Source organism: Corvus cornix, chromosome 11 (genome assembly GCF_000738735.6).
Source record: "Corvus cornix cornix isolate S_Up_H32 chromosome 11, ASM73873v5, whole genome shotgun sequence".
NCBI lineage: Eukaryota > Metazoa > Chordata > Aves > Passeriformes > Corvidae > Corvus > Corvus cornix.
In genome coordinates, this window is record NC_046341.1 from 17,439,383 (window position 1) to 17,456,488 (window position 17,106).

The window sequence follows — 17,106 nt, forward strand, 5'->3', positions numbered from 1 at the left end:
TTTGTCAATGAGAAAGGGCTCCTCTCTTTGAGGTCTTAGGCACAGTCTGTTGCTTCACAGGATGACATTACATCTTAGAATTGCCAGAAATGTAAATAAGGAAATGATTACTTTTCTCACAGAGGATGATCTAACATAATTTCTGATCCAAAGCAGTTTCAGGCAGGTGAATTTTCTAAGGACCAAGGGTAAAGGAACCTGAGCACAATAAACAGGGAACTGCATTCCCTCTGGTATAAAAATGAATTATTTCAGGGACTTGCCACTTGCCACCCAATGCACAACCACTCGTTCCAGCAAAGCTGTTTGCACTGGCTGAACATCACTTTTTGCATATTAATGCAGTGGCAGTTTGAATCAGTCCTTCCTCTCCATGGTGCCCCTGCCTGCTGCCACAGTGAGAGAGGTGTGGCAGCACAGTGTCCCCTGGTCCCCACCCAGCCCCACTGTGATCCTGACAATTTCCAGCAGCAGAGCAAGGCACACAAGAGACAGAATTCTTAAAAAGGGGCTCAGCAGTTTAGGATAACTTGCAGACCATCAGTAGAGTGTGGTACTTCAGGCCTGTAAAAACCACATTTTGTTTTTAGCTGAGAAAGGCAAGTATGCATCCAAGATATAATTAGGAATTTTTTTGGAAAAAAGCAAATAATGCCAGATTATTCTTAGTCTATAGAATGACAATGTTTCATAGAGCTTAGTTACCTTAACTATCACACGATTTGTTTTCATAATATTCAGACCTTCCTACTCAGCAAAATAACATCTGTATGCTTTGTTATAATTTCTATAACTTAAAATTTCTAATATAAGCAAAAAAGAACTTACTGAACAAAATCTTTCAACCACACTACAAAGGAAATATTTCAATAATTTTGTATTAGCAATTTCATTATTAACTCTATTATTCATAAAAAAATCAATAAACTGAGGTTCTTCTGGCATGTACAGGTTATAAAAATGTTGAACTTTGCTATTTAAACAACTCCAGCTTAAATGCCATGCTGAGGAAAAGATTGATAGTATGATATTTATAATACATTTTTCACACTATGAACACTCCTGGAGAAACACGATGAGCGCTCGTGGATGGCAGATCTTGACACCCAAGTGCCAGATAATAGAGAATTTTGTGGTTTTTATTTTTTAATACATTGGAATGCTTTACTTTTAACTCTGCTCCTTTCACACTGCTTGCACCTTGAATAGCAAGTACCCTTGTTATTCCCTGTGATTTCTGGTGACAAAACCATGTCTATTAAAAGAGATGTTGATCAATGCTTTTTCTTAGATTATGCCTCAAATTCCTGTACGTCTTCTGGATGTTATTCCATACCACTAATTGAGACAGATGGTAGAAAAATAATAACTTATAAGATGCAAGACTGAGCACATCACTTAATTTCAAGAAAACCACTAACAAGGATGTGAATTGGTATGTTTTGGAGTTTGAAAGTCTAATTACTGCTGTATAAAAGAAATGAGGACAATAATTAAACACCAGAAATACATAAGCATGTGCTTTCCCTTGAGCAGTGCCATTGTGGAATAGCCTCTGGAACGCAGCAGTTGGGCCACAAAGTTGCCCAAAATTGCCTGAAACTGCAGCAATGTGCGAGGATGTGCTGCTCACATCCAACGGACCACTTGGGTGCTGTTATTCTGGATGTTCACTGCACATGCACCCAGAAATGATGGGTTTAATGATATCCTTGCTCTGGCAATTTGTACCTGGGGTCAGGGTGTTAACTTTGAAATTGGGCAAAGTGGAAGGAGGGCAGAGAAACAGAGGAGTCACCTCGGAGCTCTCTGAGGGATATATTTGGAGAGAAAAGTCAATCAAAAACACAGAAGGAGCTTTAGCTGGCAGCTGAGACAATGGCAGAGAGACTTATCCAGAAATGCCAAAAGAAACTGTTTCAGGGTAAGACTTATTTTAACACATGAGAGCTACTCTGGTGGGAACAAAAGACTCACCCTCCAGGTATGTATTTGACAGATGCTGCTAAAAATAATTTCATGAAAAAGGACAGGGAAAAATCCAGGTTTTATTGTATTAAAACCACAGTGATACAGAAGCACTTTCATAGAAAAAAAAAAAAAGTGCTAATAATTTGTTTTTATTAATTGGGATCTCTAAGAGTGCTTGCATGCAATTGTTTTCCTCAGCTATTGGGAAATAGTTTAGAAATATTTGTTTTTTAATGGTAAAGAGGTGATGAAATATAAAATAATCAATAGTATATGAAGGCATGCAAGCCAGTGATTGGAGTGATCATACCAGGCCATTTCCTTTAAAATAAACAACACAGTGCCTGCACTTTCAAGGCAGCACAAGGAGGACATAAGCAAGATTTAACTTGAAGGAAAGAACAAAAGAAAGGGACATTTAAACATGATCACTCTTGGAGCTGTTGTATGTGTCCCAGGTGTAACAGATTAAGCATGGCTGAGGATAAATATTAAGTTTGTTAGAGAGAACCAACAGAACAGTTCATCACTTAAGTGGATATATAATGCTTCAATTAAAAAAAGAAAACCTCTTTACTATGCACTCACTAGAATCAGGACCAAATTCAGAGCTCAACTTGCCAGACGGATATTGAATATTTGGGGGAGAGAGGAGGCTGATTACTGATAAGCAGCCTATTACAAGCCAAATCAGGCCATTTGGATTTCTGCAGGAATATGAGCTCATGCCAGTAAGGTTCTTAACCCAAAGGTAAGCCCTGCCACGGCCCAGGCAACCCCAGGACTGCTCTGCTACATAAGCCCTATAAGAGGGATGGAATATCCCATTTATCCAGGAAAGATGCACCATTTCTCCTGTCAGAAGAATTACTGCATCCAAAGGCAGTCTGGAACGTTTGATTTGGGGTTTATTTCATTAGGAAACAGAATCTGGCATCAGAAAAATGGAATAGCAAAGGAAACTTCACATGGGAAAAACTTTAGGTCTCTTTATGGCAAAGACGTGCTTGGTAGTTTTTGACAGTAAAAATTGCATTGGCAGCGTATCAAAATGTTTGCATGTGTGAAAACACTCCTATCACAGAATTTTGTTCTCACTTGAACAATCTAAGGAAACCTTAAGAATTCAATGCTGAAAACAGGTAGTGCTGTGAGGGTGTTGCTTGGGATGCAGAAGATCCATGTAGTGGCACTGTGAAGACCACTCACCTGCAAAAAAAGGCTGTTAACAATTTCTAATTCCATTTCCAGAGGTCTCATTTCGGTTTTCTGATGCCATGACAGTACAAAATCCTCATCAGTTTCTACATTCCTTTCAGTTTTTTTGTCATTTATTGTGAGCCTAAAGTTTTTTTGGAAGGGTTAATTCCAGTCAGTCTACAACACATTGCTAGAGTGTATCAACACTTGTCTAAACATCAGATATTTTCATCTGAAATTTGAGGCTTTTCTGGTTTGAAGTTTCTCAGACACAGCACACAAAACATGGGTTTTCATTTTTTTCCCCGCTTCTGCTCCTATGCAGAAAACCCAGCACAAAGGCACGTGGACAGTGCCTAGAGATTCAGTCAGGAGTTTGTGCAGTCAGGGACTTGTTATGTCACAGAGTCACAGGTTTAGTCACAGGACTAACACAGAAAACATGACAGGATTTTTGTGTAGCATTAACTTCTTGTATTTTTGTTATATAACTCCACTATTTCTCTCGAGAGGGAATAAAGGTTTTTGTACCCTGCAATCCAAGTGATCAGTGTGCCTTGATTACAGCTTGAGAGAGGAGGATTGCCTTGCTTTGATTATCACTCACTGCCCATGAACCCAAGGCACAAAAATTTATAAACCCCACCCAGTAACAGACAGCTGAGCTCAGAAAACAACAGAAAAAAGGATCAGGAGACATTGAAATTAAAGATCGTTAAGAGATGACCTACAGACATTCAGTGAGATGCATGATGGCCTTTAAATTTACATTTTTTACATTATTTACATCAGAAAGGCACCACAGCCTCTACAGTTTTGGGTATCTTGTCTACAGAAGGGATTGTAAATATGGGAATTCAGCAAACCAAGCAAATAAAGGACACAAGGGGCACTGTTTCAAGGCACAGATTCTGCTGTGAGCACAACATAACTTCTATATACGTAATAAAATCTTCTGAGAAGTGTTTTGGGGTTGTTTTGTGTGGTTCCTGATGAAGACACCTGTTGTGTCACTTAGTTAAACACATTTCTCAATAACAATGTGGCAATCACAATATTTGCAGTGTATGTCAGCAGCACAGTTAATTATTGACTGTCACGGGAACTTGCCTTAGGGTGATCTGGAAGGTTTGAACAACAGAATCAGCCTTTGTGCAACAAATTAAATTGATTAATGGTTAGGCTTATGTTCCACACAGGAAGGGAACATTCCAAATCACAGGCATCTTATGTGTGCTGTAGCATGAGGGACAGAAAGAGGACATGGCATCTTTTTCTCCTGGCAGATGCCAAACTTCACTGTTTGCACACCAATGTCACCGCATTCCATGTCATCATTACATGGTGGCCAAATGCCACACAGTTACCTGAAGCATGAGAGAACCCAAAAGGGCAATATAATTTCTTGAGGAGAGGTACTCTTGTTTATCTCTGCCCTTCAGAGAACTTTGAAGAAAGGCAAGGTATGAAAAATGATTGAAATTAAGAAATGTGCTAATTCTAGCAAGTAAAAGTTGGGTTTCTACAGCAGGCTTCCTGAGATAAAGCAGTCCCAGTACGCTATCCGCAAGGGGACAGCATTTCTTCAGCAGCCATCACATTTCTGCTGCCTTGAAGAATTATTTGGCAGGGCCAAGACTCTGAGACAAAAATGAGGCCGAGGACACAGTCAGGAAGATGTCAAGGATTTTGGCCACCAGTGTGAGGCAATGTTTTTCTGTTCCAAGCTTTCCTGTGCTGAGTATTGATCTGATCTCCAGAAAGGAGAGGAGGGTTTGTTACAGGCATTTCCTTACAGTCCCAGACCACACCAACTTGGTTATGGACAGCCCAGACACTCAGTAATACAAAAAAAACCCGGGAGGAATTCAACTTGTGAATTCAGGTTTTTTAGACATACTGGTGTTTTTCAACAGGAATAATCACTCATGCTTATCTGGCAGATATATTCAAGACAAAGTCATGGTCAAGTTCATTGTTTAAGTGTCATAACTAAATAAAGACTTGCTGAAGATCTATGATGTTTAAAGGACATAAAAACTCACCTCAACCAAATTATACTGATTTTGGCTCTGACAGGAGTATTTGCTTCCTGTGGGAGATAATGTTCTAACATCAACCATGCACTGCACCCCTGACTGAGCAATCTTGATAGACAAGGATGGCATGCATAGTTGGAATTTTATTATTGGATACTGAAGGATTAAATCAGAAAAGTCTATTCAAGCAGATTTTTAATTTCAAGAGATTTCAGGTGGTTGTTTTAAGAAGATTTTCACATTTAACTGATTCCAACACATTAAAAACTGCATAAAATGGAGTGGCAATGCTGTAACAAAATTGGACTTAGTTTTCTCAACCTTGTTACATAGGAAGTTTCCTCACTCTCACTCAGCTCAGGACTCATTTTGCCATTGTCTGTGAGTAGGAGCAGGAGTGGGTCTTAAATAGGTAACAGATTGGAAGGATGAGGGTAATTAGCGACATGAGCTCAGTACTTAAACATGAAGAGAAATGCTAAGATCTTTTTTACTTTGTCATGCTGTGCCAAGCAAACCACCTCACATTTAGGATGCTTAATTCAATTTGTGTTACACTGCTGATGATTATGAAATGCATTTTGAAGAGGTTTGTTTTATCTTCTCCAATAAACATACAGAGACTCATTTACTACAAGAAAATAGAGATATAAGTACAGACACACTTTGTGAATGCTAGAAGAGAAAAACATATCTAAAGAAAAGGAAAATATAAGATATATTTAAGCAGGTTTAAGAATTTAGGTGCAGTGTCATTTAGCAAAACAGTGCCATCACGCTTCTAGGTTGGAACAGATAGAATAAAAAATGCAAACAGCATTTTCTCTTGAATTGACATTTCATGTATTGCCTTTACACTCCTGCACATGCAGCTCACACATACATTCCTTCTAGTAATGGACTAAACAAGGCTTTACTTACAATTTCAAATAAGAGACTGAATTTAACTAGAATTCCTGGCAGGGTGTGCTTTATTAAAAAAAGCCAACATAGAACAACTTTGCTGAATATTCAAGTAAGTACAAACACATCAAGCACTATTTATAGAATTCTTGGGATCAGTCCTAGCTCTTTCTCTAACCTGACCTTCAAAGAGATCTGTGTGCCAAAGAAAAGGATCAGTATAAATTTATTGCTCAACAGTATTAAATGGGTCTCTTTTTTCCCATCACATGTGAATGTCCCCTTCTACAGCCCTGCAAAATGACATTTTGCCCTTCCAAAGCACAGTGACTCAAAGTGCCCTTCTGGACTTTGCTGACCTAAGGGATTTCTCTTTCTAGCAAAAGTTCCTCACCAAAATATTTTGGAACCTTGATAACACACAACAAACAGGCTGAAAAGGTGCTTTCTTTGGGAGATTTAATGGATACTTAATTTTATGTTCCCATCCCTAAACAGTCAATGTAGGAATCAACATTTATTTATCAACATAGTTTCAGATTTTCATCCTACACCATATCTCTGGAATTTCAAATTAATAGGAATAATGCAGGCAGTAAATCCATCCTTTCATTTTATTTAAACCAGGGAGCTGTCTTCTGGATCTAAATTCCATATTCATTTTACTTTCTTATCTACTTTAAAGTTATCAGAAATAGCTTAAGAGATATAATGAAGGTACCATTCAGCAGATTATTTAAATTTTAATTGCCCAAAGGACACACTGGTAACGTAATCAGAAATCAACAAAACAATTCAAAAGTAAGTTGCCGAGATACACATTTTATATTTTTTCTATTTACCTTCATTTTTCTTGATGGTGAAATTAGGATTGTTGACCATTTCAGGAAGAAGGCTGTACAGGAAATAATGTCCATTTTTAGGATCATCCTTGTCAACAGCACTGACAATCTGAATTACCTGCAACAGAAATGGGCTCATTAAGTTTTCACACTCCTGATAAACAGACAGTGCTGAAAAAACCCCATTGTATTTATTGGACATATTTCATTTCTCTCCATGATAGATTAAAAAAGCCTAATTTATAACTTTGCAAGGCTTTTATAGACCTTAGACTGAAAATCTTGGGAAAAGGAACTGCATCTGCCCCTTTTAAGATGTTTCCAGAATGAGGAGGTAGCGAATAAGGAGAGACAGGTAGAGAGGCCAACAGAAACTGCTGCTGATTTAGATAAGTAATAAATTCTTATTCAACAAAAAAGAAAAACTGGGCTTCAGAAACACTCATATTGCCTATGGCAGTCTTTCATTTATCTTTCATTTATGTGACCACGTGCCATTCTCACTGGACCGGGATATATAATAAATCTTTAATCCTTGCTCCTTCCCCCACATTTCATTTCATTGAATAACTATTATTTTTTCAAACTAATTTAGATGTGAAATTTTAGATGAGAACTAATCTAAATTGAAAAAAAAAAGAGATTTTGAGGTCTGTATTTTTCTTCTCTTAATTCTAATAAAACCCCAGTTATTCCTGTGCTAGGAACATATGATTGTTTTTTAATAACATCATTATTAACTAATGATTCCTAGAAAAATGCAGAATAATTAGGTGAGAAGTGTGTTTTGGATAGTTTGGATAACTTTGAATAATCAAGTAACTTTGTATGAAGAACCTCATACGGTTTATATGACCAACTGCAGTGTCTGAAGTGGATTTAGCTCCATTTACAATTTTTACCTTCTACATTACTCAGGTGCTGCAGCTGATCATCTTCAAATCATACAAAGTTGCACAGGAATATGAAAAGAAGAAACACTATTTTAAAATAACCAGGAGGTTTGGGTTTTTGGGGTGTTTTTGTTTCATTGTTTGGGTTTGTGATTTTTTGTTTTGTTTTGCTGGGATTTTTAAAATATTTGGTGCACTTGCTTTTGACTCCAAAGGTTTTCCAGAGAAATAGAAACAAAACCAGCCATGGATCCAGATCCCACCCTCAGACCTGACTTTCAGTGATAGTTAGATCGTGCTAGATGAGGTTCATAAGAAATTTAATTAGAATTATTGACCCTTCTCACATCCATTGAATCCAATAACGTTTGTCTTATGTATTTATTTGCAATGCCTAAAGCAATGCACCAATAATTTCTTGGACAATTAAATTCAAATTAGGAATCACTACAAATTTTAGTTTTAAAGTGTAGAGTGAAAAATGGAAGCAGGTTTAATGCTGTCCAAATTAATAGACTTTTATTTTTAAATCTTCATGTTTCCCTAAGAAAATACCAATAACTAACATTTTATTCTGGTTTAACCACAAGGACTATCAAGCTGTATGTGCTACATATATGACAATAGTCAAAATCATATTTATGTTCTTCAAGAGTAAAAGAAAGAACAAAATCTTACTAGATAACCACAGGGATCAACACCAAAACATAAATATTTGATATTATGTATGTAAAAAATGTTTCAGCAAGTACTGATATTTGTAGGACAACCCAACTTAGGAATGAATTTTAGACAATGAATTCCTTGCCCAATCATATTCTGGACAGGTCAGATTTATCATTATTATCATCAAAAATCTACTGAAAAAAATTTAGATTGCTTAAATACCACATAAATAGATATTTTTTGTCTTTTTGATAACTGCATCTACCAAGGTGGAAACCTTGATAGGATTTCAAACAAATGTATTAGAAAAGTTGAACAAAAAAAAGGCCTAAATCAGTTTTTGATTCAAGAAGTAGGTCTCCAGTTTAATAGCTAAATAATGGATCCTAAAGAGGGAAAAATATAAACAGTGGAAAAATATCTGAGCAGCTTCTGTCTGTCCCAGTGCAGAGATGGAGCCATTTGCAGATGGGAAATATTTTCCACTTTCTCTTTGCAGAGGTGAAAGGCACTAAAGCACCCACGTGTGATGTGCCCCGGGCTGGAGCAGGTACTGCTAATTCATCATCATAGGGAAGTGCAATTTGGGCTGGGATCCTGAACAAGACAGATATATTTAGACAGATATACTTTATGGCTGTTCAATTTTTCGAACTCTGATAGAATGGGAAAGCAAAAGGGAAAAAGGATAATGGCCCAGTGAAATCTGGAAGGGCAAGTGCACAAAGCAGGTGCAGTTTATCAGGTTGTTGTAATATTTTGTCTGTGCTGGTACATAACTGTTAAACCTTTCCAGTGTTTTGTAAGGGAGTTGACTGCAAAAGTTCACTTCACTGTCTCCAGGTTTTCAATTAATACACCTGAGAGTCAATAGCCAAGGGTAGCAGTAATAGGCATTTTCTTCTCACAGAAATTCTATGAAATAAATTTAGAATATCATCCAGATTGGAAATTTTCAAGAAATAAAAACCAGCTCTGAGTTGCTCCTTTGGACACTCTCCAGCAGCTTTGGATCTTTCTTATACCCTTAACTCTTCTGTAGAATTCTTTCTCATATTTCAGTTCTTTCCATCCAGTCCTCTCATTGTTTACAAAATCCTTCTTCCTCTGAAAATGCACCAAAAATTATATGCAAAAGACAGGCCCAGTGCAATACTACATTTGTTGTGTTACACACACACATCATGGAATTAAGAGTTAGAGTTCCCATAGCAACCTTATTTCTTTGTGTGTTTGCATTAAAATAAGCTCTTAAAATAAAATAAAAAAAAAAAAAAGAAGAAAAAAACACAACAAAAAATGTAATATATATGCAGTGGTATTAAACTGTGGTATCTTTTACTCCATAGGGGTGAGAAAAGTCCAGTAATTCTCATTTCCAAGTTTTTATTAGTGTGCTGATAGGCATATTTTACTACTCTGTGTTGTGTGGTCATGCAATGGAACACTACTGAAGTAATTCTCCAACTTGTTGTTGTGGTTCACAGCATGGTTCTGTGAATCACAAAATCACAGAGTTACAGACTCATTCAGTCTGGAAAAGCCCTCCAAGGCCACGGAGTCCAAGCTGTGCCCCATCCCCACCTTGTCCCCAGCCCAGAGCTCTGAGTGCCACCTCCAGCCCTTCCTTGGACACCTCCAGGGATGGCCACTCCAAACCTCCCTGGGCAGCCCCTGCCAAGGCCTGAGCACCCTTTCCATGGGGAAATTCCTGCTGCTGCCCACCCTGAGCCTCCCCTGGCCCAGCCTGAGGCCGTTCCCTCTCCTCCTGTCCCTGTTCCCTGCAGCAGAGCCCGACCCCCGGCTGCCCCCTCCTGTCAGGGACTTGTGCAGAGCCACAAGGTCCCCCTGAGCCTCCTTTGCTCCAGCCTGAGCCCCTTTCCCAGCTCCCTCAGCCTCTCCTGGGGCTCCAGCCCCTTCCCAGCTCCCTTCCCTGCCCTGGACATGCTCCAGCCCCTCAGGGTCTCTTTGTGAGGGTCCAGAGCTGCCCCCAGCGCTGGAGGTCCCTCAGCAGTGCCAGCACCGGGGATGAGCACCAGCTTGGTCCTGTGGCAGCTCCAGGGCTGGCACAGCCCAGGTGCCATCGGCTTCTTGCCCACTACAGATGTCTTTTCTTTCCTGGTTACAACATGCACCCCAAAGCTGTTCCATTACAGAGAAATTGGTCAACAGTTGTCACAAAGATAACAAGCACTGTTCTTTTTCACTGCACATCCAGTGACAGTTAATAACCCTTTGGCTGTTCAGTCTTGAAATTTCTGAAATTCTTACATGTAAAGTTCCAGCTTTGATGTTGCATTAATACTTCATGCATGCACTTGATTCTGTACATACATTTAGCAGAAACTTAGCAAATCTGCATATTTTGTTTAGCAGACAGCTCCGGATTGTAATGAATAGTTAAATGGTCCCCTAGGACAACTTGGCTTTCTAATTGTAGGTTTGTATTGCAGTTCTACAAAGCCACATGTGCCTGAAATAATATACACAAGGATAAATAGAAAAACAAAGTTATTATCAATCTATCATAATTATCCATGTGCAATTTTAGTACATGGCACTGTTTAAAAGACTTTTCCTGTGATGCAACATGTTAACCTCACTTAGAATGGTTCCTTATCACTAGTAAACACTTTCCTAATTTTAATAAAACTGATCTTCCAACTCTGGAAAAGCTTTTGCACTCCCATTGCTGTTCATGGTTATCGCTCCATTATTTTGCAAACTCACAATACCATAAGAGTGGGCTCACCACAGAGCAATTTTAACTTTGCCTTTTCAGCTAGAGCCATTCCTTTACTGCCAGAACCTGCATTTGACTCTTCAGGCAGACAAAGATCTACCTGAAGATTTCTCCCATTAGAAAGAAAAACAATTCTAGTAGGAGAAGTGAATAAAATAGAGACAAATTCCAGGAGACAAGAGGAACACTGTACTCAGTTTTATATTGCTCCAGTTTAAAGCTGGCTTCAGCTCTCATGTATCGCTGTCTGCACTGCTCAAGTGGAAATTTTGTAGCTTTGTTTCCAGCAAACAGCACTTCCCTGGAAAAGTCTGAGTGTGGACTGGGGAATAGTGAGTGAGGCACTTTTCTTACTCAATATTACAGAAGTTCTGTTCTAGGAGTACAGGAAAATAATTTTACTGTGCTGGAGAACAACCAACAGCACAGCTATAACCAGCAAACCATGAATGTTCTGGCTTTAGTAATTGGAATTATGCAAAAAAAAAAAAAAAAAAGGGGGGATAATAAGAAAAGGCAAGAGCTGATTTGTGGCTAGCTTAAGAGGTACTGTAACAGTGCATCCAAATTGTTTGGTCTTGGTTTTTTTTCTCCTAAAACTGACAAAAAAAACATTTCTGGCAACTTTCTGTTGTGTGTAAAAATGTGCAAGGAGCACACAAATACAGGCATAGACAAATATATTTCCTCCCCCTTCCCTTTCTTCTCCCATCAGCTGTGGTACCTCTACTCTTAGAGGTAGGTGAAGGCAAGGAAAATGCACCAATGCACCTGGCAGTGCTGTACATCAACAGTTTTTAATCCATTGTGTCACCTCCCCAGCAGCTGTACTCGCTACTGCAATTGCATCAGAACCCAAAATAGAACACTTAGAAAGTGAGCTGCAATAGATGGTGCAATGTATTTAGTGGCTGCACATAAGGTTTTACCAACAGCTCAAGTGTAATCTCCCTTATGGTAAATCAAATTTGATTTAAACTTAGATTTAAATTGAACTGAAAATGTCAATAGACTGGAATACCTTAAGACAACTGCACCTTTCCTGCACATGTAACATTTGAGTTTAAGCTTTGGACAACCATCCAGATTGGGCTTTTGCTACTATATTAGGAATAAGATCTTTCTCATATCAGCTATTTCATAGCTGAGATATATGTAGTTCCTTGAATTCTACATCCTGACTGATTAATATGATTTCTTCCAAAACTTGAATATAGAAATAAGCATGAGAAAATACAATAAAGCACTGGAGTTACTAAAATCTTTACAGGAACTGGTAATTTTTGAGCGACAGCTCCAATTCAGAACCTAACCTTGGTGATTATTCTGGACTGGTTACTGTTCCAGTAGTGTTATTTGTTTAAACACAGAATAAATTGCAGGATCAGTGCCACCTCATCCATGCTGGCAGCCAAATATTTAATAACCATCTGTAAAGTTCACAGGAGGATTCATGCTCAAGAGTGACATCTGCCATCAGATCAAGAGTGTAAGAGGTAATGGTAAGATAAAGAATATCATGCTTTAATGAAAGTTTTCTGTAAGTGTTTAAACAAAAGCCTCTTTTGCCTGCTGACTCTTAATCATCCCATTTATTGTTTTATTCCAAAAATGAAATGCGAACATTTTTCACCATCTCTTAAACCACCTGAAATTCGATAGGAATACTTAGGTAAATACAGTCAGAAAACACTGTACAACAGAACTTTCTGATTTTAGGGAAGCTCACTGAGTCCTGGATAAAGGCATAGTCATTAGGATTTAATCTATCCTGGAAAATGTAACTACTCAGCATCTGAAATCCACCCTGAGCTAAACAGAAATCCACTCTGAGCTAGAGAATTGAAATGCCAACAGTAACATGACTGGCTGCCCATAAGGGCACATCTCCTCTTCAATGGATAAAGAGAATTCTCATTCCTTAAATGACACATTTTTGACACCATTTTGCTAAACAAAAAGGGGTGCTAGAAGTCAAATCATCCTCTCTAATAATGCAATCCTGGCAGAGGTGGCTTGTCACACACTGCTGTATAGGTTGTCATTTAATACTACTAAAAAGAAAATAACTTCTAACTCTATTGTCAGGTAACCTTCTTTGGAGAACAGTGAATTTAATGTCTAACACCCACATGAGACACAGGAATAGTTGGATTAACAAGCCGTGTCATGCTGTCAGCTGCTGTTTATTCAAATAAAATGTCACAATCTAGAAATAAATTGCAAAGTTTAAAAACACTGAATTGTTGTAACACCCAGTGTTTCTCTTGCTGGACAAAAGTTACATCTCATTTACACTGCATTACTTTCCAAATGTCTGTGCATATTCTTGAATCTTCACCTTGTCATTTACGTGGCATATAAGATATTCTTCCCTATTTCTGTACATTTGTCCTTCAAAGTGAATACCTTTAAACAAATCTGCTTCATTTTCTTTGAAAAAGACTAAACTGTTTAAAAAACCAGTTTAAATCCTGCTTCTGACATGTTGCTGTTTACCTCACCTTGGGTAGTGTTGTGTGAGTTCCTACACCAAGCTTTTTTTCCACTAAATCAAGTCAGAAATAACGTTTTCTTTTTTTTTAATGTAATGAAAACTTTAACTTCCCTTCTCCAACACCCTCTTTAGATACTTTAAACACAATTACAATTTCACTTTCCATCAAGTTCTGGTTTGCTGCCTTATTTTTTTCCCAACTGTCACAGAAAATTAAGAACTGAATAGAGATTATAAAAGAGATAAGGTCAAGGGGAAATGGGTTTATTGTTTTAACTGTTTCTTCTAAATGATACCTGGGAGCAGCTGCAATGGAGGTCAATAACTGAACTGGAATTCAGGTTGGATTATACTCTCACCTATTAACACGCATGAACTTATGAAGTGCTGAGCTCCACCACACAGAGTGTGATGTTGGGTGCTTAAAGACACTCAGGATTTTTTCAATATATTGCCCCAAAGTACTCACCTTTAATTTAAAACTATGCTTTAAGGGAAAAAAGTTTGTTTATATAGAAAGAGACATCCCACAGAAAATGATCATGGTTTTATCTTAGGTTAATGCTAAGAGCTGTTAGCATGAACACATGGGCACAAATTTTTGGAATAAAGATGCTATAAGGTGACAGGGAGAAACTCCAGCCCAGTCTCACACACCACATAAAACCTGGGATACTCACTTGTCCAGGCTTCCCATTCTCACACAGAAAGGCCTCATGCTCTGATGCAAACTCAGGGGCGTTGTCGTTCACATCGAGAACTTTGATAGCAACAGGCACCCGGGACACCTGGCTGTGGTTCCCTAAGGAAAGATATCAAAGTACCAAAGGTAAGCATATTTAATCGGGAATTAAATCCAGCAGTGCTTGCACAGTCACCATGCTCTTCCTGTCTCCTGCCCTTGCTTTATTGGGCTGCCTCATCTGTAATGGATCGTGGAGTTGGAGCAGGAGATAAAGAAGGATGGCCAGGGCTTTGTGGTTGAAAAGAATAAATAGGTCCCTGTTGCAAACAGCATTTGTTGGAGATTAGCTCAATGAAGACCTTTCTTGGTCTAAATTGGTAAGATTTTTCTTTGATGAAGTTTGTATTGTTTTATTGATAAAGTCCATTATACAGGGAAAAGGGAAGGCTGCAAACAGCAGAGATTTATTTCTTTGTTTATCTTTGGCAGAGAACAGCACATTTTACTCCATTAATTGTTCTGACTGCACATCTATTACTTCTTCATTGCAAACGTGGTTAAAGTGCTGACCCACATTGGGAAAAGATGGATGGGAGACTGACAGAGGCAAAACTAGACAGTAATTTGGACTATTAAAGCACTTTGATCATCTACCTCTGACCAAAACCATGACCTGTGAACTTCTTTGTTCGCTGAAGTAATGACTCATTTATAATATAGAGCTATTTTGCATAAAATTGCTTATCACTGTGAAGAGTAGAATGAGCTGTAAGGCAAGAAAAGCTAAACCAACAGTTTGCTTTTACTTTGAATAGCTTTCAGAGATAGCTGCTTGTGCCTTTCTCTCAATTCAGCATAGTTGATTTGCATAGAGACTACTTATAAGTATTTTAGATTATTTCTCCCCAAAGAGCAAACCTGTGAATTCAGTTTAAACTGAGGTCACCAGCTGATTCGAAAAGTTTGGTAAGCTGTTCCATAGCCCATGCACACCTCCACAGGTAGCTCAATCCTAGTTTCAAAGTCCATCTCTCAGTGAATATCGTTTTCCAGTCACGGAATTCAACATTGTATCATCAGCAATGACAATACTCAATATTCAGTGCACTTCTCAATACAAATGACTACAAAGTACAGGAAAATCAGGCCCCACCAGTGCACAGGGAGCAACTGGTGGCAGCCCTACAGAGATGTGACAGAGATGAATAAAGGTGGAATCACCATATACACTGTGGCTTTTGTGGTTCCCACCAAGGTTGTGTTGTGACCTAATCAAACCCTCTATCTGTGTTTTCTCCTTGTTTGCTAAACACATCCATAATTTGGGAGGCTCCACCTACAAATCTAAATGTGCAAATTTCAGTTGTTCTACTGACATTGAAATGACATAAAAATAACAACTTTAAAAACACAAACTCAAATATGCTATAAAAGACTTTATATTCCTGGGATTGTCTGAAATATTAAAATTCCTCCTGTTTAGGATATGGAAGACTGCCACAGATCACAATTTAAATGTTTTCCATCTTAAAGACTCAAAAGTTTTAATATGGAAAGAAACATATTACAGAAGAAAAAGAAACACCCACCAAAATATTGTATGAGCAATATTTATGTCTATTTTGTATTTTATGATCTTACTGATTAACAGGTGGGGTGAACATTTATGCCATGAAATAGTAATGTATTTGAAACCAAATAAAAGATAATATGCAAATCATGAATCCCAAACATTTTAAACACTTTTTTTTAATCTTCATTTGATAAAAATACAGACAATGAATCTCCAGCTTATCAGAATTCTCAGCACTAGTGTCATATTTAAACAGTAAAGATTTACTTTTATCTAAATTAATGAAATGATGGCAGTTCAAATTTTAAGACATTACAGAGAAATGTTATTAATTAGAAAAGCTTCTAAAGAAATTATTCATGTCCCTTGTGACTGCCCCCAAAATGTTTGTCTTTCATCAGAAATACAAACATTAAATTTAAAGATATTATAATTAGAAACTTGATGAGAATTCATTTAAAAAATTAATTTACTAAACACAAGAGAGGCTCAGCTGGTTTGGAAATCTCCAAACAAGGGGATATCCACTGCCTTTTAGGGTTCCTGTGACTGTGGTGAACTTTGTTGCTGAGAGAGATAGAGAGGGAAATGTATCTACAGCTTGTACTGCCCACCACCCTGAACACACTGCATTATTTTGTCATCCCAAACTTCCCAGTGAAATTCCCCTTTGTGCTATGTGTTTTCCTTCACCCTGAGCCCACCTATTCAAACACATTAATGAGTCCTCACTAAGCAAACCCAGGTTGAAAACGCTGCCAGGATGAGATAGTTCCATCTGTTCATTTCCATACGTTTCATGTCTGCAGATTCTCGGTGGTAAAACATGTACAGAGGATGTCCAAGTTTAAACCCAGCTCTGCTGGCAATGCCCCAAATCCTTGAACTGGGAGTAGGAAGGGATTGAAGTGGATCCAGACTGATCCCAAACTGCCAATACAGCATGGTCACTGCCTTCAGGCTGTTGGGTGTCTCACTGATCAGCATTCAACAGTCAGAACTTCTCCTCCTTTGTATGAATGGACAGTCAGTTCTTTCTAAACTAGGCACAAAACTGAGTTTAATCACTGTGGAGGTTTTGGTTTGTTGTTTTT

General features: G+C 38.1%; 1 protein-coding gene across 1 annotated transcript in view; it reads right to left on the bottom strand.

Annotated features, from left to right (window-relative positions):
* Nucleotides 1-17,106, bottom strand: part of CDH8 (cadherin 8) — a 149,542-nt gene that overhangs the window by 20,041 nt on the left and 112,395 nt on the right. Inside the window, exons 10-11 of the mRNA XM_010396509.4 lie at nucleotides 14,435-14,556; nucleotides 6,956-7,073 (exon numbers count right to left, since the gene is read on the bottom strand). Coding sequence (XP_010394811.1) covers nucleotides 6,956-7,073; nucleotides 14,435-14,556 — 240 coding nt within the window. The remainder of the gene's footprint in view (nucleotides 1-6,955; nucleotides 7,074-14,434; nucleotides 14,557-17,106) is intronic.